Below are 20254 nucleotides of genomic sequence, written 5' to 3'. Positions count from 1 at the left end.
CATAACCACTCCCATGTTAGTCTGGATGCTCTGAGCGCGCCACGGCTACCCATTTCTTCATCCTCTCTTATTCTTAGTGAAATAGATGAGGTTCTGAAACTAACTAGAGGACAAAGTGTTTTGCTCAAGTTTTGCTTGTGGTAGGTATTTATTTGGGGATTCTCTACCTTGTTCATTTTAATAACCAAACCACGAGGAGGCTGACAAAATCTTCATGATAGTCACTCATAAACCTGTTTAGAATACCTATATTCTGTCCCTTGTGGAGCAGATAATGATTAGTCCTTTTCAATTTTATGATGGCAATGTTAGACTGACAGCAAGAAGAAATAACACAGATGTTAATTCTGTGCAGGAAAGGCTGATCATGAGAAGCAAAAACGACCAGGAGAAAGAGACAGTCTCTACTCAGGGCTGTTAAATGTCACTGTCGAAGTTTTTAATCATAAAATTCACTTTACTCATGGACTTTCATTGTGCTAAGTCTAAGCTATACAGCTAGTGAGCCTTGGTTCCATCTTTAAGAGACCAGGGGACTATCACCTAATTGAAAAACACTTGTATGAAGAGGAGGCTTAGGATATTTCACCATGTAGTTTGTTTCAGAAGGAGAGAAGGCGGGGGGGGGAACCAGGGTGCTGCCTGTCTGTCTGGGAAAGCTTGTCCCAATAGAATATTACAACAGAACATTTAGTAACATGGGAGATTTCTATTCTTATTACAACAGCAGTAAGAAAACCAGAACAGAACTCCCTCATCCCCACAGTCTTCAATAAACAATCACTTAGCCTCTTTTAAAGGAAACTAAAATGGACAATTGCCATAACATTAATCTAAAACTTTAGACTACTTAGAGCAACGAACTTGATTTGACACATATCAAAGATTCTGCAAAACTTGGGGGAAAGACATGCAACATAACTCTCCCTGCAGATGACAAGCTATAGTTTAAATGAGGCATTTTAATACACTGACAATAATCACTTAAAGCTAAAAGGTAATTTTGCAGTTCCTGGCAATAATCTGACAGTTTAAGACAATTTGTCTCATTCTATAACTCTGCACTTACCCCTTGTTCATCCAGCTTCATAAGCTGTTCTGTGACTTTCGGAGTGTTGAAGGCCAGCCTTAGGCAATGTATATTCAGCTCAGGAACCACATACTCCAGCACTTCTTTTAGGGGTAGTCCCCTGGCTGTGCAATGCTTTGCAGTTGAAGGGATAGCATCTTCCAGCACAGAGCCTCTTAGTGTCATCAGCTAAGCATACAAAACAAAAAGAGCTTATATATTGAATTATGCCCTGAGAAAAGGTTGATTAGCAATAGCAGTAGAGCAAAACGTACTATTTTTCCAATTCTCAATAGAGATTGAGGACACTAAATAACTTATGTTGCATGAAATAGACACTGACACACAAAATGTCACTCACTGATAGCTAAGAGTAGTCAGAATATTTCAAATGATTCAACAGATTTCAGTTTTACAAGAACCTAATAACTGGAAATCATTAGTAGTACCATTTCTAGCAAAGCATTTCAAATTGTAAAAGTATGCTTCTAAGGTCCACCCACTGTCACGTATAAAAGTGGAGGAAGTAATTTCCCTCCTCTTTGCTGGCTTCTAGCTAATACAGCTTCTGTAAGTTTCTCAAGCTTTAACTAAAACAACCTTCACAATTTCCTCTGTATTGGATGTTATGGAATAACTCACTCACTGATACGCTTAGTTGTATTCTGTGTAATATAAACATGTGGCATAACTTTGTCAGGAGATTCTGCTGAAAAGCACACAAACCTCACACATACCACCTGGTTTTCCCTGCTGACTTCTGGTGTCTTTTACTACCATTCCTGAACTGCTTACCTCACTGGTCCTGAATATGATCCGGTAGTTGTATTGAGGTCCATTTTCTTTGATTTCCTCTGGCTTCTCTCTTCTTATACTCACAGCTACTGGACCCAGGTTCTCATCTGCCCCAAAATAGTTCCAGTGTTCTTGCATAATACAGGAAAAAAAAAAAAAAAAAAGAACACACAAATAAAAGTCCATCTTACTTCTTACACTTCAACTATATTTCATGCTTAGTTGTTATATTTGAAATTAACTGCCAGCTCCACTAGAGTCAGTAAGAGCATGTCTTCAGGAATTCATTCTCATGCTTCAGTTCTCTAATGAGCTCCATTTATACAAGAAGGCTGAAATTCAACATTGCATCTCTGCTTAAAGAGGCCTAAAACAGGATACACCACTTAAATTGGCTCTTATATCGAAATCTGTTTCATTCACATTGAGCTAAATAAGTACAACCCCCCTTAAAGATAAAACCAAAGAAGTCAAATGCACTGAAGTGGGAAACTCGCCACTCCTTGTTAAAATGGGAGTGGCAAACAATTGTACTTAGTAAAGGATGCAACTTATTTATTTTTGCATGGAAAAAGCAAAGAACAGTCAAACAAGTTACTCAGTTATAAAAGGGGAAAAACTGATGAAGCTGAAAAAGAAGTTAAAGACTTGTTCATAGTAAAAAAAAAAAAAAAAAAAGGCAGCAAAGCACAGTACCATAGAAAAATAGAACAAAGCACAAGAAACAAAGTGACTAGCATAAATATTTAACAGTAACATGTCAAACAACCCTAAGAGTAAATTTAAAGTGCTAAGAAATGAGTCTAAAACTATCCTAGTTGGGAAGGTGGCAGAAAGGAGACTACAGGGCTGGAGAAATTGCTCACTAGCTGAACAGTAGATTATTTAAGATACATTTTTATATTTGTTTAACTATGCCCATGTAAAGCTTGGCTTTACATGAAAAAATATTAGAAAAGTGCATTTACAAAAATTAAAGCTCAACAATTTAAGGGATTGGTGTTGAAGGCTCTTCTATTGAGCCTTCTGAGTGTTACAGACTATCTCGACTGATGACAGAGGTATTTCACCACCAATGCAGCAACATACAAATAAAGCTGCACATATCTTAAGTGACAACAACTGAATTTAAGCATACAATACCTGAAAGGAAAATTTAAGAGAAACTGTCAAAAAATGGAAGTCAAGCATTGTACAATAAGTCCTATGTCATCACTTTTCATACACTGCATATCTGCATATATGAATGAATTTAAACATGCACAAACCCAGAAAGTTAGGACTATCTGAAAATTCAACAATTCAAAGAAGAAATGTGAAATTTGTGGAATGAAAAAAGAAGATGTAACGGCCCTGAAAGGAGACGTAACCATACTGCCTGATCTACTATATACAGATTACTTGTTATTCTTAGAACAACCAGAACTTGCCAAGAACTTTAAAAACAGTCTAATATGGGCTATTCTGCTATAGAGATAAAATGTAAAATATTTTAATGTCATCACCAAGAACTACATCTTTAAAAATACCAAAAAAATAGATACTGAAATACACTCCATCCAAAGTGAATGGCCGTAATTTTTTCCAATGAATAATCACTTGTGGCATTAAAAATTTGAGTGCCTCATTTTTTCTCCAATTTCTTTTTAAAATTATACTTACTGCTTCTTGCTATACTTTCCTCCAACACACTATATGTTTTTCAAGCAGGTGCTCTCTCCCTATGAACTTAGTTCTCCCTAGAATCATACCTTTGTCTTCACACAGCTGTCCACCCCTTTAAGCCCTTGGGGGCTCTATTTTATTCCTGAGTATCTGGTATTTTACTACCCTTTCCTCAATGTCTTTCATTTAAGATTTCAGAGCATGTAAGACATAAAAGAAACATGCTCACAGCATTAAAAAGCTTGCTTTCCACCAAATTCCTCTGCAAGTTGTCAAAAGCCAATACTCTGCACAGAGGTAATTAAGATTCAAAATTCTTTTAATATCTTGTGGAATAATATTGGCTTAAGTTTTGGGTGACTGAATTAGTCATGAGTGGGGAAATTATGAATAAATTAGACCATCCACATAAGCCTAATTAAATCTTTACACTACTCCACTGATATGAGACCTGTAAACACAACAGAGATCTTCCACTGTTTAAAAACCCAAACCATCTTATTAGCACCCTAGCATTTCTTTTTCCCCCCACTAAGTAACTTGCTTGTTTCAGGTTGTTTATAGCTCACTGGTTTATGGCAGAGATGGTCAATGCAGAAGCTGCACAGTCATTCTGAATGTGAGACCAATTTTCTATCAGCATATTATGCAGCTTCCAAAACCTGAGATAGCTTGGCCATCTCCACACTAAAATACTTATGACTTAAAAACATTGATGTACCTTTGTTTATACAATAGAAAATTTTAAAGAAAAAAGATGTGTTGGTAGTACATACTAGAAGGGTCCAAAAATTACATTAGTTTTCTGTACTGACAACTGCACAGATGATAAAATTTGTGCATCTTGTAACCAGTCTAGCCTGCAATTCAGATGTAGAATAATTTCTCCTAAGAAAACTCTCTATCTTGAAAATACATTTAGGAAGGCTGGTAAGAGGAATGTTTGAAGCTGCATTAACACACATGTACAATTCTGTATCATTTGATTAAGCTTTTTATCTAGCTCCTATTCATTTGGAAAAACGCACAGTGTGGAATTATACATTTCTCTGCTAATAGGAAATGTCTTTTATCCTCTTTCCCTTCACTTTACACTGGGCAGTTGTCTGTCTTGCTCTCTTAGGCATCTCCTCCGTCCTCTCTTCTATTCACACTGCCCTTACCTCCATTCACATTTACTACAGAGTCATTCAATCTTCACCTTTGTCTTTATTCTCTTTCTCCTCCTCTACCCCGTGTCTGTATTCATTCTGCAAGCTACAGTATATATCCCCACATCTGACTACTTTTCCCTGTGGTACAGGGTTTTGTGCATCTCCACCTGATTTTCTACTAAATCCTGAATTTCCTTACATCCAACCATTTCTCTTTCCTGTAGCAGGAAAAGCAGTACCAGAATTTAAGTGCACACAGCTCAATAGCCAATGAAAAGGTAATTAATAAGGAGTTTTATTGTCAAAACAAGGGTTACTTCACAACTATAATTCAAGAATTTTATGCCAAACATGAATAGCATAGAAGACAGCTTTTTCCTCCACCCCACACAGAATCTCACTGAAAGCAACACTTCTCAAGCTTGACATTATTTCATTTAAACTACTGTTGAAATATTATTTAACTAAGAGACATGCAGGAGACAACTAGCAACAGTCATAAATTAATTTATAAATCCATGCCAAAAAGAAGTAATTAATTGCTTGTACCTGGTCATCAGAACAGATTAGACATACTTTTTAAAATAGTTAAATATTTATCATATAATTTGAAAGAAACTTCCAGTGAAAGAACCTAAGTGTAAATACTCATTTTCCTGGCAGATATCCGAGTTCCCTTGCAAAGGAAATCCAAGTAAATGCACTTGATATGAGGTTTTTTGTGCTTTTATCATATTTACCTTTGAATATCATGTTCAATTGATGTATTTTCTGTAATCAGACTAGAAGCAAAAATCCCAAACATTCTGCTTCAGAATGGAACTCTGCATCAAGCATTTTCCCTCTAATCCTACCGGAGCATTTACGGCACTGGAAAACTCTGCCCAGTAGTTCTCCGGGAACAAGAGAGCAGCATTTTTAGAGCTCAGTCCTAACGTCTTCAGACTGTTGCTCGTGACCAGACTGTTAACTGTAAATTTTCTGTAAGTCTAGCCACCTACTTGAAAGGTACTGATTTGGGGATAGGATATGCAGAAATTTAAAGCATTGGAGCAAAGGGTTTTTTTACTGGCTGCCAACAGTTAAAGGAAAGCTGACCAACAGCTCACTCATTATAAAACCAGCTCAGGAAACTATTTACTTCTCAGTCAAGTCTTTCATTTTAAGCCAGTAACTCAAATTTGTCCTAAATGGTAACGACGTTAGCGACTACTGCCCGAGGATGACCAAAGCTAAACAGATGTTCTCGGTTATTTCCATGAGAACCGTAACTCCCAGACACAACTGGGGGGACACAGAGAATCAGACTGCTCCTCTAGAGTGATATGGTCTCTTTTCTAAGCAGCACTTAGACAAGCTGATGGAAGAATTTTTTTCCATCGCCATGGTTTTATTATTGTTAATAAATAAGTCTTCAATATCAAGCGCTATAGATAGGTTAATAAGCATGGTTCTCCTTGAAAAGTACTTTATTGCTAATAATTAATCCATTCCCTAACTGTACAAACATGTGTAAGACTTCATCCAGAATATATACACAAAGCTTTTACACATGTATGGGAAAGAAATACAAGTCTCGATGATAAGTTATGGCCATACATTCAGAATTTCTAAGTAGAAAACAGAAAACATTACGATAGTATGTTAATCTGTTGTTTGCTTGTCTTAAATACTGTGCCCTGATCTCAATTGGAAAAGGTTCAGAGAAGGACAACAAAACATGACTGAGGGGAATAACATGGCTGAGGGCTAATGAAATAACACATAGCAAAGAAAGGTGAGAAAACCAAACTTTTTCACCTAGCAGTGAGACTGTTTAATCTGATGACCCTAGTTTTCATTCTGGAAGCCGGCAGACAAAGCCAGTAAAAATTGGCTCTTTATGAGCAAGCTGTATTCAAGCTGCCGAACTCCTTGCTCCTGCAGGAGTACTGTGAAGGCTGAAAGTTTATTCAGGGTAACAGACAACTGGATAAATGCCTGAAAGGTAAGTCCAAAGACTACTAAACACAAATGATACTATCACCAGGTTATGAAGTCCATTATCTAGGCATGTCCAGAAGCTGGCAAAGTACACCCGGAAAGTAACGCTATGTCTTTGCCCTGTTCTTACTCTTCCTTCAGTATCTGTTGCTGGCCTTTGCCAGAAGACAGGACTAGAAGTTTTGGATTGACCTAAGACGACTCTCCCTTTCTCTGGCAACTGTAATTTTATGTCCAGAAGCCATGAGTTCAAGGGTTTTGCTGCCTTTTTTTTTTAAATGAACTGAAGCATTACAGTCCATAGTACGAAATGAATTGTGGGGGGTAGAAAGTTATGTAAGAAACAACCTCACTTTCTCACACAAAAAGACATCTTCTCTTACATTTCAGTAAGAAGGCCTGAACAACTTGTTCCTCCTTTCTGTCAAAAAATATACTTTTTATCAAAACTGAAGTTCATCAGCTGTCTTAACATGTATTTTCTTAGAAAAGTAGTTGCAAGGTTTTATACTCATCACAATCATAGGGCAAACAAAAATGTTAGAATGCTCTACAAGGAAAAAAATAGTCCAGAAAGTAGCCCCAGAACAATTCACAGGTAGCTTCTTGAAATCTGCCCTTTCCACTCCTGGCCCTTACATTTGGTGCCACGGTGGAGGGAAAAAGGGAGGGGAAAAAGGGAGGGGAAAAAGGGAGGGGAAAAAGGGAGGGGAAAAAGGGAGGGGAAAAAGGGAGGGGAAAAAGGGAGGGGAAAAAGGGAGGGGAAAAAGGGAGGGGAAAAAGGGAGGGGAAAAAGGGAGGGGGAAAAGGGAGGGGAAAAAGGGAGGGGAAAAAGGGAGGGGAAAAAGGGAGGGGAAAAAGGGAGGAATTTTTTTAAATTTTTTAAAATTTTTTTTTTAAATTTTGCCCATGTTGTGGTTTAACCCCAGCCAGCGATCAAGCACCACGCAGCCACTTGCTCACACACTGCCCCCCGCAGTGGGATGGGGGAGAGGATCAGAAAAAAAAAAGTAAAACTTGTGGGTTGAGATAAGGATGGTTTAATAAATAAAGTAAAATAAAATATAACAACAACAACACTAATAAAAAATATAATAATTTTAATGAAAATTAAGGTAACAAAAAGAAAGATAACGAAAACCCAAAACAGACAGGTGATGCACAATGCAATTGCTCACCACCTGCTGACCAATACCCGAGCAGCGATCTGCCCCTCCTGGCCAGCTCCCCCCAGTTTATATACTGAGCATGACGGTCTATGGTATGGAATTTCCTTTTGGCTAGTTCACGTCACCTGTCCCGGACATGTTCCCTCCCAGCTTCTTGTGCACTGGCTCGCTGGCAGAGCACAGGAAACTAAAAAATCCTTAATTTAGGATAAGTGCTACTCAGCAACAACTAGAACATCAGTGTGTTATCAAAGTTATTCTCACACTAACTCCAAAACACAGCACTGTACCAGCTACAAGGAAGAAAATTAACTCTATCCCAGCCAAAACCAGGACAGCCCAGTACCAGCATACTTTGAAATATTTTTATTGTTATTAATGATCTCATTTGTGTATTTCAGCCAGTATTCTGATTTCACTCCAGAAGGTCCAGATTACAAAGTTGCCCTTGGACACAACCAAGCAGCCAGAGCTGATAGTACATATACATTATGGCACAAGTGAGAAAGCACACCAATACTGAACTGAAGCCAGTCTTACTCTGTCCAGCTACTTACTAGATCTATACAAACTGCAAACCCCTCCAATAAAGAGGCATATTAAAAGATGGGACTCTGTCAGACTAAGAAACAGAGCTGCCAGAAGAGACCTTGTTATCTTAACTCAAAGGGTCAGAAACTGTCCTTTCAGGCAGTGAAGTTAAGAGAAGGGAAATATCATACAAAACCCCATGACTGCCGTGTAAAATGAACAACTTCCTTTAATAAATTTTTCCCATTTATAGTTATCCTTTTTTTTCAAAGCTTAATCTTATTTCAAGGTCAAATTTGTGCAACCCTCACAAATTTTTCTTCTGCTGGCTTCGCTCTCCCCTCTGTTTTTTTAAGCACTAGCATTACCACATACCTCAGTGCTTATAAATGTCTAGACTAAGATTTCTAATTACAAGTCCCCCTATCAAGCAGACCTTTAAAGAGTCACCTTGCAAATACATCTTTTGCAATATAAGAGCAGCATTCAGCTCCTGTAAGCATAAACATCTCCATGAGTTAGTTGTTTATAAGGCTTCTGTAGAGAATTGAGGGAAATAAGACTGCAACTTGTATCATCCTGCAAGGTTCATTTCTCTCCACTCAGTACAAAGGAAGTCTGCACAATTAGCTCGGATATAAAAGTAGAGGAGCCAAATGCAGCCTTGGGAACTAGAGATACAAGGTTCTTTTCCCAATATCTGTACTATTTTTCTAACCTCCTCTAAGCTGTCTCCACCAGTATTCTCACATTTAGAAGTCTGGACACCAGGCCAGAATATTATTTATCAATAGTTTTACCACTGCTCTGTAAAGGGTCAAATAATATGTTGATTTCACCTTAGTATCTCTTTCACATACAAATGCTCATCCATTTGCGTTCATCTATGAACTTACACAAGACTCATCCATAAATGTCACATGCAAATATTTTACACTGACTAGATTAGGATATTTTAATTAATTTGGACCATGTTAGTAATATTCCAGCTCACTGATACCTCCCCCATACATTGCTAAAATTTGAGATGCATCTATCGTCCAAGTAACAATAACTGTAAAGAATGAGCTATTACTTCCATATAATTAAAGATTTCAGTGAAGTCACCATCAGCATCTCACCAAATTACCTTGGAGAAATTAAAATGGACTTTACCAATGCAATGGCTTTCACTCTTTTTCTTTTTTATGACACAAAAGATTAACAGTGTGTGGGGTTTTTTTGTGACAAGACTTCATTAAATCATGCTGACTAGCATCATTAATGATTTTTAACTGGCAGTTCTTTGTTGATAGTTACTTGCTTTGTTATTTCAAGTTGGCACGAAAACAAACTAAAGGATTACAATTCTCTGGGTCATCACTTTATTCTTTACAAGCTCTAGGATATATCAGTAGTTCTCAAATTCTGTGTAATTTTCCTGGTTTCAGATCTTTAAAAGTTACTGTTGCTGAACCAGAATTGTTTGCTTTATGCTTTCAAGACTATAAAATTACCCAAGGCCTGCTGACTCAACTAGCTGATCCCACTGAAACTGTCTTTTGTCACTGTCTGTTCCATTCATAACATCATAAAGATCAAACCTCTTTAAACAAGGAAGTTTCTGCATCATTACTTGCTTCATGGTATAAAAACTTCCGGTTACAACTGACTTCCTTGATTTTTTTTCCTGCTGCTTTAAGTTTTGTCACTATCCCATCACATTCAGATCAGTCTAAAGTTTGCTTGGGGAAAGACGATACACTGGGTGGTCAACAAAATGTGTTTGGTACTTGTAAAAAGTGGGGTTTGGGCATATCTGATGAGGCTTCTGAAGCACATCTCTTTTCAGACAAAAAAATCTATGGTAGGAACAATGCCTCCGGCTTGTGCCTGCTGGACTGAACGTGAGCACAGTGAATTTAAAATCCAGTTTTAAGGCTTAAGGGAAAAATAAAAAAAAAATATAAAAAAATCATCGATGCTTCTTTCTCTCCAAACCCACTCCATACATATACTGACACTTTTATATCTGGTTACCCCTCACCAATACCCTTAGGACTAGGTTGTGTTGATTCTATCTAATTAATCTTAATTACAGCTAGAAAGAAATGGAGATATAATGGTGACTGGCATTGTAGTAGCATGAGGGTGAGGGTTTCCCTTAAGGATAAGCCAAACTAATGAATTGCTGTTGCCTAATGGCTGAAATCCCACTCACACCACCTTCCTCTTCTCCTGTTAACTCTCATTGCTTACCTGGCACTAGGCTTTAGCACTTCTCTGACTGCAAGGAAAGCTGATTTGACTCACTAAAACTGGAGAGAAATAACCCAGCAACAAAAAGCAAATTTATTGTGATGGCAAGATTTCTGCTTGGTTAGTGAACTAAACTGGCTTATCAAGTTTTCAGAAAACAAAGAGTACTAGTACAAAGAAGGGGGAGAAATAAAGCCTTCCCCTTTTAGTGCTGAGATGCTGTTAAATCAGGTCAGCTGTAACACGAAACTGCAGCCTTAGTTGCCGATTGCAAAACTTACCTGAGTGATAAGGAATCAAATTGTTCTGGAGGGAGACAGAAAGGAAGTTAATAGCAGGCAAGGGTCTCTAATCTCAGGCTCTCCCCTCCAAACATACCTCATCCTATATTGCGCATCTGTCCTACTGTTCTCAGAAAACCAATATTTTTCCTCACTCCTTTCTCTCCAAAGGATATGGATCACCACTCTCAAAAACCATACAGCAAAGGCTATCTCAGCCCCAGAAAGAGTGCAGAAAAATGAGACTATGGAAAGCGTGACAAAAGCCACCCAACCAATGGACAATGCAGGAAAAAGAGGCAAGAGATGGACTATTTCGAGGCAAGGGAAAAATGGGAGATGAGCTGTAACATACAGTTAATGGGTTGAAGTTTTTTTGAACTGACCATCCACTTATTTTAACCAGGCATTACTGTTGCTTTAATCTGCAGGAAATGAGCTCTTTCGCGCTGCTTTCGCTGAAGAGATGAAACCCAATCCTGATCAAGGGTAGCTAAGTAACAAGCACTGGTCATTAGACCAGTTCTATCCATCACAACGTACCATAGCAAGGCACACAATCCTGCAGACAGAATTCTTTTAAACTTTAAAGGACCTTGGTCTGCACTCCTTTTTGATCATTTTCAGAATCAAGAAGAAAAGACAGCGAGATCTGCATCTCGTGGTGCCAGCATTGTTTTGATGAGGGGGGTATCTGGGTAATGTTTGAGTTTTGCTTGTTTCTATAGGTCAAAAAGCATTGATGGAAATTACAATCCTGGGTTTCAAGAGCCATGTGATACAGAATTATACTCTGTTTTTTCAGACACGTTGTTGTCACTGCAACCCATGTGTGTGTATATCTAGTTATGTATGTACAGTGATAGTTTCTTTCTGCAAAATCTGACAAATAAGAATTTTCTCTCTACAGTGATGGCTACAATGAAAATAGTAAGTAAAATTTTAATCTTTATTTATATGGTATCATTGACTTAAAATAAACAGACCCCCCCATTTTGAAATGGATAATTAAGATATTAAAATGTCCAAAGATTATTGTAAATGCTAACTTTCCAAGCTGCACATTCCATTAAATCCTCAATATCAAGTCTTGACTTGGAAGGAAGAAAGTTCTCATATTTTAGGATTTTAATTTCCTTTTTAATCTTTCAAGTGCTAACCCCTGCCCACTCCCATGGATACCAAAGCTGTGTTTCAAGACATTTATAATTCATAGCCATTTCTAACTGTTATGTGTATCAGTACTAAAAATCGTCAACTTTTTTTTTTACTCCAGCACTGTGAAAGACTATTAGACATAGCATGTACTGATTGGTAAAATATAACATGTTTAAGCACTGCTGATTAAAGAAAAAAACCAAAAACCAAACTTGCAAATACTATTATATATCAGCTTAATTTTTTATGTTGGTAAGAAAAAAAATCATCAATAAAACACAAGGAGAAATAAAATTTACCTACCTTTTTGATAGAAGAATTTTCGATAGTAATATGCACCAAGGTCTACATGTTCGACAATGTATCTTTTTACTCTGTCCAAATGTAAAATAAGATTCTCCTTGGGAACTTCCAGAACTGCTACTCCAGCATTCGTGCAATGAGAACTCAGAGTCGACTCAAACGAGGCACTTTCACATCCACTGAAGGAACCTGAATTAGATTTGGAAAGGCTGATCTTCCTCTCCCCTTCCCCACCAATCTCATTACGAAAATAAGGACAACTCATCACAAGTTCATTGCTTTTATCATCCCCCTGGTCCATATTGAGACTTCCTTTTGAATTCAGGTCTTCAGTGCTGCCCATTGGAGAATTGAAACTTGCAGAATGGGACAAGGGTCCAGAAACAAGCGATGCTACAGCAGCAGCAGATGCACCTGTGGTTGTGTTCCTTCTTTTAATAACATTATGCCTGTTGATTGCTGCTTCATTTAAGTCAAATAAAATACTCTGTACATCGTAATGAGCAAAACACTTGGGACAAGTCCAAGGCTTGATGCTATCTTCTGACCTGTTATCTTCAAGATCTGAAGACTTCCCAAGCTCCCCTTCACCTTTGGCATTGCGCAGCTTACGAAAAATGGATGAATCTCCTGTCTCTGATTTTGAGCGTCTCTTGAGTGGCTTCTCCCTTTCCTTAAAGAGTCTCAGGTTTTCCCTTTGACTAATAGGTCCATCTATCACATCTAGAGAGAATCCTGAACCCTTACTTCCACTGGCAATCAGGAGTTCACTGAGCTTTGTTGTGGCTGGGCTTCTCTGATCAGACTTTTCATCTTTATAGCCCTTCAGTAAGTCAAAAAAACTTTCCCCTGAAGTTCCCTGCTTATCTATGGAAGATGTGCTGCCATACTCCCTGTGCAGAGATGGTCCAGATTTAAAAGTGGGTGAAATACATTCATCAAAACTATCCACATCAAGCTCACTTATGGTAATGTCGCTGTTGCTGCGCTGTCTTATTCTGCGAAGAGCTTTCCTTGGGGAACTGGGATAGCCATCAGGTGTAAGAAACCTGGAGTCTAGATTCTCAGATTGTCTGGTCTTGTTTTTAAGTGTGCTCTGGATGCTCTTTAACATGACAGAATCACTAGCATTCAGGTTAACAGAGCTTCCCTGACTCCCAGGACTGCTTTTAGAAGACATGCTGTCAAGGCAACTTGATGTTTCAATATCTTGACTAGATCTGCTCGTTTCCTTGATGTTTTCCTTCCTTGGGGGCCAATCAGCAATCCTTGCCCTGACCCCCATTTTAGGGACTCCAGGCGTAGAGGTAACATGATGGGAACTTTCATTGCGAGGAGGTCCAACTGGTGCCATGACTGCAGATCCTAAGCTGCCATTCTGTGACCTAAAGCGCCTCATGTAGAAGTCATCCGAATGGACTTTTGAGGTGCCATCTGTTCCAACTGATACCCCAGTGGCAACGGCCCTTTCGGTCTGGGACCGCTTCAAGCTGGTCATGATCTTTCAGTATGTTCAACCTTAGTAAGTTCCAAGAGAGAAAACAGTCATTTCTGCTTTTTAAATGCACAGTTCTCTTTTGGAGAATAGTCTCCAAAATATACAATGGTTGCATGAGATCTTAATCATTGACATTTAAGGACACAGTTAAATGCAGGATGTCTAGAGAATTCAGATATTCAGTAGGTTTTGATAAGCAATAATTTCCGTTAACTTCTGCATTTTAAGAAGTAGCCATGCTCTATTACATTCAAGTTGTTTTAACATCACTTGTGCTCCAAAATGTCAGAGTTGTAATCCAATCGCTTACACTTCTTTTAAGCCTAGAACAGAGAAAAAGGGAGATAAAAGCATTAATAATCATTTCATATATAACTTTTTTCATAACTGAAACTGTCAAAGTAATTATTACACAGAATTAATATTTCTAACAAACACACTTTTAAATCTCATTGATCATCTCAAAAATGCAGAGTTTTCTTGTGTTATGCAGTGATGAAGAGTTTTCTAGATATTGTTGGTTTGCTTTCTGAAAAAAATACTTGTACACTTGGTCTCCATACCTAAATACAATTTTTTCCTTATGGAGTGATAAGTAATACTTCTTAGTCGTGTTAGTGGACAGTCTTACAAAGCACAAGCAGGGAGCTAATTTCCGCAGCTGAAGGACACATATAGCATACATTTCCTGTAGAAACTATAGAGGAGCCAGATCAGTACTCCAAATTTTGTTTATAAATGCTTTAAAGAATTTACCATTTACAAGTCATACATCCTTGGTTGCAATTAGGTATTAACAATGCCTATTCAACCTTTCCATTAATGTAAATAACTATAATATGCTAAGAAAAAAAAGGAAGGAAGTTAATTGCAAAAAGATTACAAAATGATAATAGAATGGCTGTCAATAACATTTATTGTGTTTTGCACAGCCTTATTTGCAGATTAGCTGGATCCAGAAAGCATGTATTAACCTCTGCCCAGATTTCACAACATATAAAAAGACTAAAGCTAAACAGAAACATACTTTTAAATAACTTGATATGAAAAGTACCATTGATTTCCCTGTCTAACAAAATATTGTCTGCCACAGCTCCTGTATAATTCAGCTTTACAAAGCCATGCAAATTAAATGCTTTCCCATACCTCATCAGTACTGAAGTGATTACAAAGCATTTAGTATACTACCCTTTGAGGAGCTAAAAAAAATAATCCATTAATACATCCTTACTAGTAGAAGACAAAAACATGAGATTGTCAAGATAAAATCTTGCACTGCTGTGTGCATCCTTTAACAAAGAGGTTAATAATTTTCAAAGGCTAAACCAATTACACAAAATGTGGCCTTTAAATATTTGCCAAATGTGTGCAGAGAGATGCTGCTGAACCAGCACCACGTTGACAATACAGTATTGTCTACGAATCAAGGCTTTCTGATGCTTCCACGGAAACTAGTACTTTCTGCAGTCTCTTCTCAAAACTATGGAGTACTTTGCTCCACACCAATTAAATATCAGGCCAGGGCACTTTCTGCCTCCAAATACAGCATGTTTTAACTTCACTTGCCATAGACAGCACCCCTCTGAAATAGCTGCTATTTATATAAAGCTGAACACATAAGGAATACTTAAAAAGCAAGGTGACTGCATCACACACGACAAGAACAGTGCAAGTGATCTAGGATATTATTGTATTTGCACAACCATTTACATTTGCAGTTACTTTCCTTGTAATTCTGCTACAAGGATACTGATGAAATAACAGTTTTTTCTACCTATATAATTAGAATAACTTTAGAAAGGCAGTCTATCCATGCAGCTGTTGCAAACCTACTGCATTTTCAGCTGTAACTTTTTATGAATTTCAAACACTCTCCAGTCTAAGAAGTGAAGAAGCTGGTGAAACAACTTTGTGCACAAATCAGATCAAGAAAGGAAAAATGCAAACACTGTGCACCATCACATAACCTAATGTTCTGTCTATGCTTTTCAACAGTGCCATAGCAAATATCATTTATGCAATAAGCTCTGTGAAATGGGAACACTGCATAGCCCTTTCTAAAAAGCTATACAGGCTTGCTTTTTATAGGCAGAATGGAAGGAAAATTGTATGAAAACTGGTAAGGATTTAGAGCAGGAGGAAGACAGGTTAAAAGGGATAGTGAAGGAAGAGTCAAGATGAGGGTGGAACACAAAACAGGCAGAAGTGTATCCACTACCACACACTCCTCTTCATAGCCTGCAATGAAACCCAAGACCTCTTGTCCCTCACCGTTCCCCTTCCACCATCAATATCTCTGAAAGCAAAGTATACATCTCCTCCCCCTCAAGTGCTGCAACACATAACCTACTAGTACAAGTTTCTCATTAACTTAAGGGCACAAGTTCACACAGCAGCTCTAAAAATTGACAAGCCTGGTGCTAACCATATAAGCATCCCAAATGCTACCAGTTCCGCCCACCCCCTAATAATTTTTTTTCTCCTTTAAAAATGTAGGACAACCATCCTAAATAATTAAGGAGAAATAACCTATAAAGTAAACCTATAAAATCATGTATGAAAAAATATAACTAAGTCGTATGTGGAACTTATTCTTGACCTGTTATATGTGTAGTACAGTCATTAGTTACATGACCACACAGTACATTTTCCTGACTCAGCATTAAGGATGTCTCACGCTGGGGACCAGCTGTTTCATGCTCTGCAGGTTTTTGCAACTGTCCTACTTCATCTGCTGTAGCAGCTGGAATACAGGCAATTAATGATTAAGGTAATAGTTAATATCATAGTCTGAAAAACTGAACTCCTCCCTTGCCTGTGTCTATCTTTATATGAATTAAATCACTTCAGTCAGATTTTTTGGACACAGTAACTACCTGTCTGTGGTTGCTTCCCTAGACCTTCCTGTCCTGGTGTCTAATTTGAGACCTAACAGTCTGATCTAAAAGGTTCGATTAGCTTCAATAAAGTAAAAACATTACATTTGATAACATTAAAAACTGCTAATGCATAGGTCCTGGGTACACTGGTCATCAGATTTAATGGAAAAGGAACAATAATGAAAATCTGTACTTGTTCTCGTATTCATCACTTGCAAGACATGAAGGCATCAAAGACAGGGTGAATTACACTTGATTTAAATGACCATCAGTTACCAATAATCAGATGATATTATGAACTGGAAAACCTGCAGGAAGTTAAATATTTAAGTAGCAGAATTGCTACATGAACAGAATATGGTGAGGACAAACTAGCATAACCAAGAAAACATGTGCTTCTCCAATTCATCTGAACTTACTGAGGAGGCCAACAAAATACTCAGATGAAGAGCTACATATAAAAAGCTGTAAACGAAAAACATAAGCAAAAACTATAAAAAGAGAGATACATGAAAATTTAGTACTGATTGTATCAATTAAAAACCCGTTAAGAGAACAAGCTTGGAAAACCAATGATCTGCTTATCAGATTGCATGCAGTAACTAGAAAAGCAGTCCAAGGATCTGTTCAAAATGGGTCTCAAATCCTTACGACAAAGTTTATTCATTGCTTTTTACCAGCACCAGAGGTCCTTGTGTCTATTCTCAACTCAAAATGAGCTACAAACTAACCTGTTTTCATTCTTTCCCTTTCTATTCATACCTCTTTCATCACTTTGCTCCCTCCTCCCAAACTGGGGTTCTACCTGTAGGCCAAAGGACCATTCTGATCAAACTTAAAAGGTCCTTGTAGATGAATCCCAAGGTAGTTTTGCAGTTCTACGTCATTCTTAAAAGGCAGGTAACTCTTAGTTTGTTATTCCTTGTGACTGAAGTTAGCCACCAGGAAAATGAAGACCTACCAGTCAAGACTTCATCCAGAGGCCTTTGGGATTACAAAGCAGCAAACAGAAGCAGTTGATTGAGAAGAAATGTCTCGCTCAAATCAGCTCAGGATAGTAAAAAATCCTCAACTACAGCACACTAATCAGTTTCTGTCTTGGATTCAGGTAGCCAAATAAGATAATACAACATCTACTTGTTCAGATGAATGGGAAAAAGGAGATCAAGACTGACGCATCAATTCAGAGACCTTCTGTTACAGTTTTTCCTAGATTTACCTTTATGTGAGATCATGCTCTTTTTCCTTACAAAATAGTGACTTTACCCACAACCGAGTCTTATTGAAGAGATTTAATAATTACTCTGTTATCTGCTGGGAACACGCTGAGACTTCAGATTGTAGGATCACAGATGCCAATGATCTTAATACTATGATGCTGACAGTGATAGATTTGGGGGCACCAAATTATTTATGATTCATAATGTTCCAGAGGAAAGACTTCATACTTCACCATCAGCCCTCATTAAAAAGTGGCATTTTATAATTAAAAATCTGGGAGTGAGGGAATCAGTTTTCAAATTCTAGAAAAGTCTCACTTTTGCCAAGCCTCCATACCACTCTCCCGCCCCATGCCAAACAATAAAATATAATAGAGGATAGTAAATGGACCACGTTACCAGGGATACTTTAAAATGCTGAGAACTGTAGGATAAGAGCTCAGAATTAACATTTTACAGCAAGCAGTTTTTGAAAATGTAAATGAAATCATCTCTATTCCACGTGGTTTTCTGAAATTTAGCCAGCTTAGGAAATGCAGTGCAACACGCACATTACTGGCAGTAACCCTTGTTAACTTTTACTGGAAAAAAACCTGGCATTGCCATAAAACCTGAAAACTAGCAGCTCCTCTGAAACCAAAAAAAAAAAAAGAGAACAACAAAAAATATTTTATATATGGAAGTTTATCTATTTGTGTCACAAATTCTTACCTGAATTACAACAAAGATCAAATCCCGGGGGGGGGGGGGAATATTCATTTATCAGCCAATTAAGTTATTATATGTACAAATTGATGTCTAATTTCATACAATTAATTCCCCAGAGGAGAAAAATTCAATTTAGTCTTTAGAAATACTTTGCTTTATGTGGTTACCTATTATTAACTTCATCCTTTTCTTCACAGGATTACTTTCATCTTTATAATTGAAGGAAAGTTAGAAGGTTCATCTTTCTAATAAAGTTTTTATCAACTGAAAGGCTTTTTGAAGAATAGTGTTTGGTATTTTACTAGCTTATCAGTTTCATTTTTGTTACACTTAGAGAAATTGCTGGTTTTGTGTTAACTGAATTTGCAACAATTGTCAGCTCTGCATAGGATGAAAGATTCCCCTTAACCTTTCTTTCTTCTCTCCCCTCCTCCCCAGTTTATGTTATCTACAAAATTTGCCACTGATCTACACATCAACAAGTCTGCATTTTTGCCTTTTTTTTTGAATGCTTCCTTGGTCCCTAACTCTCAGAAGAAAACCTTTGCTCTAAGGAAACTGAGTGTATATGGCAACAGATGGCACAACGATCACCTGCGCTGATCTGCTGACATTTAACAGAACTTTATTCTTAACTTCATTCTCTGCTGAAGTGGCTCACATTAAATTATATGAACTTAGGCAAGGTTACATTGATTTTAAGATGCAACAGTAATTAATGTGAATTACTACCATCAGTTTCTGTACTCTTGCAGTATGCCTTTCTACAGGCAAACATAAGTTTGCTCTGCAATATGGTGAAACAACTGGAGGGTCACTGGAGAAGGGTGCAGACGCTGAGCTCACGTGCTGTGGTGCTTGGCAGAATTTGCTCCCTCAGGTTTCGAGCCCTGCTAACCGCGGTCGTAAAGCATCAGTCATCTCGGAGCACAATGAACCAGCTGGCCTCCCTGTGCAGAAGACCATGAAGTCACACTCAATAGTCATACGCCCTTGCAGTCAGTGGTAAAATGTCCATGACGTAACAGGATGGTAAATGAAGCATAATAAAAGCCAGCAAATTGAGACAGATACAGGAACACGGGACAGTAATCCCCTACCTACGCATTTCAGCACATTTTGTTCCATTATGAACTTCCACTCATTATTCTCCATGTAAACACTACAATATCTCAAGCCAGAATTGTGTCCTCTGTTTTCACATTGATTTTGTAACCACTAATCAAGAGAAGGATATCACAATACTCAAGTGTACAAGTAGCTGTTGCTGAAGCAAACCCTTTAAAATTCCTTTTAACTAAGACAGAGAGGGGGAGAGAGAGAGAGAAAAGGCACTGCACATGGTCATTCCCACTTTAACACTCATGTTGTTTTGGTACCAGTGTCACTCATTTGGTTAATAAAATGCAGAATCCCCTTCCTGAAAGCTAACTTACAGGATCTGAAAAAAAGATGCTGACAAGTCTTATTGTATGCTATACTGTATTCTATTCCTGAAATGAGATTGTTAACAGCAATAGTTTATTTTTGATAGCAGCGCTTGCTCTCTAGGAAGCAACTCCAAACCAGTGCCAAAACATGAGAGCAAAATATTCTAGTTCAC

At 37.8% G+C, this 20254-nt stretch overlaps 1 protein-coding gene across 12 annotated transcripts in view; it reads right to left on the bottom strand.

Annotated features, from left to right (window-relative positions):
• SIPA1L1 (signal induced proliferation associated 1 like 1) overlaps nucleotides 1–20254 on the bottom strand; it is a 225431-nt gene that overhangs the window by 66071 nt on the left and 139106 nt on the right. For all 12 annotated transcript variants that reach the window (XM_049825433.1, XM_049825432.1, XM_049825431.1 and 9 more), the window contains 3 exons: nucleotides 12347–14167; nucleotides 1865–1995; nucleotides 1070–1258 (listed from right to left, as the gene is read on the bottom strand). In XM_049825433.1, the coding sequence (XP_049681390.1) occupies nucleotides 1070–1258; nucleotides 1865–1995; nucleotides 12347–13844 (1818 nt within the window). In that variant the 5' untranslated portion in view covers nucleotides 13845–14167. The remainder of the gene's footprint in view (nucleotides 1–1069; nucleotides 1259–1864; nucleotides 1996–12346; nucleotides 14168–20254) is intronic.

This window comes from Accipiter gentilis, chromosome 22 (genome assembly GCF_929443795.1).
Source record: "Accipiter gentilis chromosome 22, bAccGen1.1, whole genome shotgun sequence".
Taxonomy (NCBI): domain Eukaryota; kingdom Metazoa; phylum Chordata; class Aves; order Accipitriformes; family Accipitridae; genus Astur; species Astur gentilis.
This window is presented reverse-complemented; position numbering and strand designations above follow the sequence as displayed.